This window comes from Vigna unguiculata, chromosome 3 (assembly GCF_037176805.1).
Source record: "Vigna unguiculata cultivar grain cowpea cultivar isolate G323 ecotype 2 chromosome 3, ASM3717680v1, whole genome shotgun sequence".
Lineage (NCBI taxonomy): Eukaryota > Viridiplantae > Streptophyta > Magnoliopsida > Fabales > Fabaceae > Vigna > Vigna unguiculata.
Window position 1 is genome coordinate 32,776,905 of NC_140794.1, and position 2,455 is coordinate 32,779,359.

At 52.8% G+C, this 2,455-nt stretch overlaps 1 protein-coding gene across 1 annotated transcript; it reads left to right on the plus strand.

The window, feature by feature from the left end:
- The first annotated feature begins 236 nt into the window (after positions 1-236).
- Positions 237-1,298, plus strand: LOC146887723 (uncharacterized). Its single transcript, XM_085670362.1, has one exon. The coding sequence runs from the start codon at positions 237-239 to the stop codon at positions 1,296-1,298; it is 1,062 nt and encodes a 353-aa protein (XP_085526488.1).
- Positions 1,299-2,455: the final 1,157 nt, after the last annotated feature.

Here is a 2,455-nt window from a genome sequence, read left to right on the forward strand (position 1 = left end):
CCTCGGTCAAGGGTGGATGTTCCCCCAAACTCAAGGGTCACTACCCTCCCCACTCAAGAGTTGACATCCACCCAACTGAAGACGAAAGCGAATACAGGCCCACCGGGCCAACAAGAGGTGGTAACTACAGCTCCTTCGCCTCGAAGAGGAATCGCCGCCACCCCTTCATAGACGGGATCGCAGAAACTCCCCTACCCCATAAGTGGAAAGCGCCCACTGTGACGTATGACGGCACAATGGACCCAGACGAATTCGTATCTATTTACACCAACCAGGTGGGGTTATATTCCACGGATGACGCCGTCCTATGTAAGTCGTTTTCGGTGGCCCTCAGAGGGTCGGCTTTAGAGTGGTTCATGAGCCTTCCTCGCTACACCATTGACTCCTTCACCACGCTTACCACCACCTTCACCACCCAGTTCGACACGAGTCGTCGCCATGACCTCACCACAATTGCCCTCCTCAATCTCAGGCAGGAGGAGGGAGAACCTCTCCGAGTTTTTATCGACAGATTTGGCGCCATAGCCATGAAAATCAAGGACCTCACCCCCAATCTCATATTGATGTACATGATGACCTCCCTCCGGCCAGGACCCTTTGCTGATGAGTTAGCAATGCGTCCCCCCATAAGCATGCAGGAGCTTAGGAAAAGAGCGGCCATGTTTATCAGAGTCGAGGACATGAGGCGATACCAAAGTAACGCTCAGACCCCCTCAGCACAAACCAACATCAGGAGGCCTAATAAAGAGCGCCCCCCCCCCCCCCCCCCGCGTGAACAGAACCGTCCGATGGAGCGAAGACCCGCTAAGTTCTCCAACTACGCTCCCTTGAACGCACCCAGATCTCGCATACTAGACGAAGTCTTGCAGGCAGAACTCATCCCCCCGCCTAGGAAGTACCAAAACCCGCCTAATGTGGACCTGAGCAAGTACTGCCATTACCATCACAACAACGACCATACGACTGATGAATGCGATACACTGCGGGACAAGATAGAAGAACTCGTGCGGGCTGGACATCTCAAACATTACATAAGAGAAACCGGGGAAGGCCCACCCAGACCTCGTTATGAGAGAAATGACAATAGGCGAGTCGAGCAACGAACGAACCAGCGCACTGAGCGCAGAGAGCCAAGAAGAGAACCCGCAAGAACCCAACATACAGAACAAAGAGCGCCAGCTCAACCACAACCCAGACGAACCGATGATAGACCACCCCTACGCGGAACAATCAAAACCATATCTGGAGGATTTACCGGAGGAGGGAGGTCATCCTCCTCCAGGAAAAGGCACCTATGAGCAGTCCAATCAATACATGCTGTGTCCGGCAGAACGATAAGAAGAATGTCACCCATCACCTTCTCAGACTCAGACTTTCAAGACACCGACCCCAACCAAGATGACCCCATGGTCATAACCATAGAAGTTGAAAACTTCGCAGTCAAGAAAGTGCTCATCGACCAAGGATGCTCCGTGGATATCTTATATTGGAAAACTTTCAACAAACTGCAGATACCCCTAGCCGACCTCACTCCCCATAATGAACCGATATACGGGTTCTCAGGCGAAAGGGTCCCAACCAAAGGGTATATCGACCTCCACACAACCTTTGGAGAAGGCAGGCAAACGAAAACCATACCCATCCGCTACCTAGTTGTGGAGGCACACACATCCTACAACATACTTCTGGGAAGACCATCCATCAACGCCTTGGGAGCCATCGTATCCACCCCACACCTCGCCACGAAATTCCCATCCTCGCAGGGCGACATAATCACGGTACATGGCGACCAGCGCGCCGCCAGGGAATGCTATATAGCAAGCCTAAAACTTCCCCACCCACCCTTGACAACCCACAATATCGAGCAATCCCCGGCCAAAGCATCCCTGGCAGGCGACGACCTCGACCCCAGAATAAACTCCAAAGCCAGGGTCGAGCCCGTTGGGGACATAAGACACTTCCCCCTCGAATAGCAAAATCGATTCCTCCAAATTGGCACCACCCTCCCCAAAGGAGAAGAGCACCACATCGAACGCATCCTTAAATAGAACGCCGATCTTTTCGCTTGGTTCGCCGCAGATCTCCCTGGTGTACACCCCAAGATAGCCTCCCACAAGTTGTCCGTCTTCCCCCACGCCAAACCTGTTTCACAGAAGAAGAGGAAACTCGGAGAAAGCAGAAGACAAGCAGCAATCGAAGAAGCCAATAAACTCAAACAGGCCGGATTCGTCGGTGAAGCCCAGGACACAACCTGGCTAGCAAACGTAGTGCTAGTAAAGAAACCCAGTGGCAAGTGGCGCATGTGCGTCAACTACACGGACCTAAACAAAGCATGCCCGAGAGATGCCTACCCACTTCCTAGCATCGACAAACTAGTCGATGGGGCTGCGGGACACGCGATACTTAGTTTCCTTGATGCCTATTCCGGCTACAATCAGATACCCATGGCCGATGA

Excerpts from the sequence above, each read along its gene's own strand:
- LOC146887723 (XM_085670362.1), top strand. The coding sequence starts at position 237 with ATGGACCCAGACGAATTCGTATCTATTTACACCAACCAGGTGGGGTTA.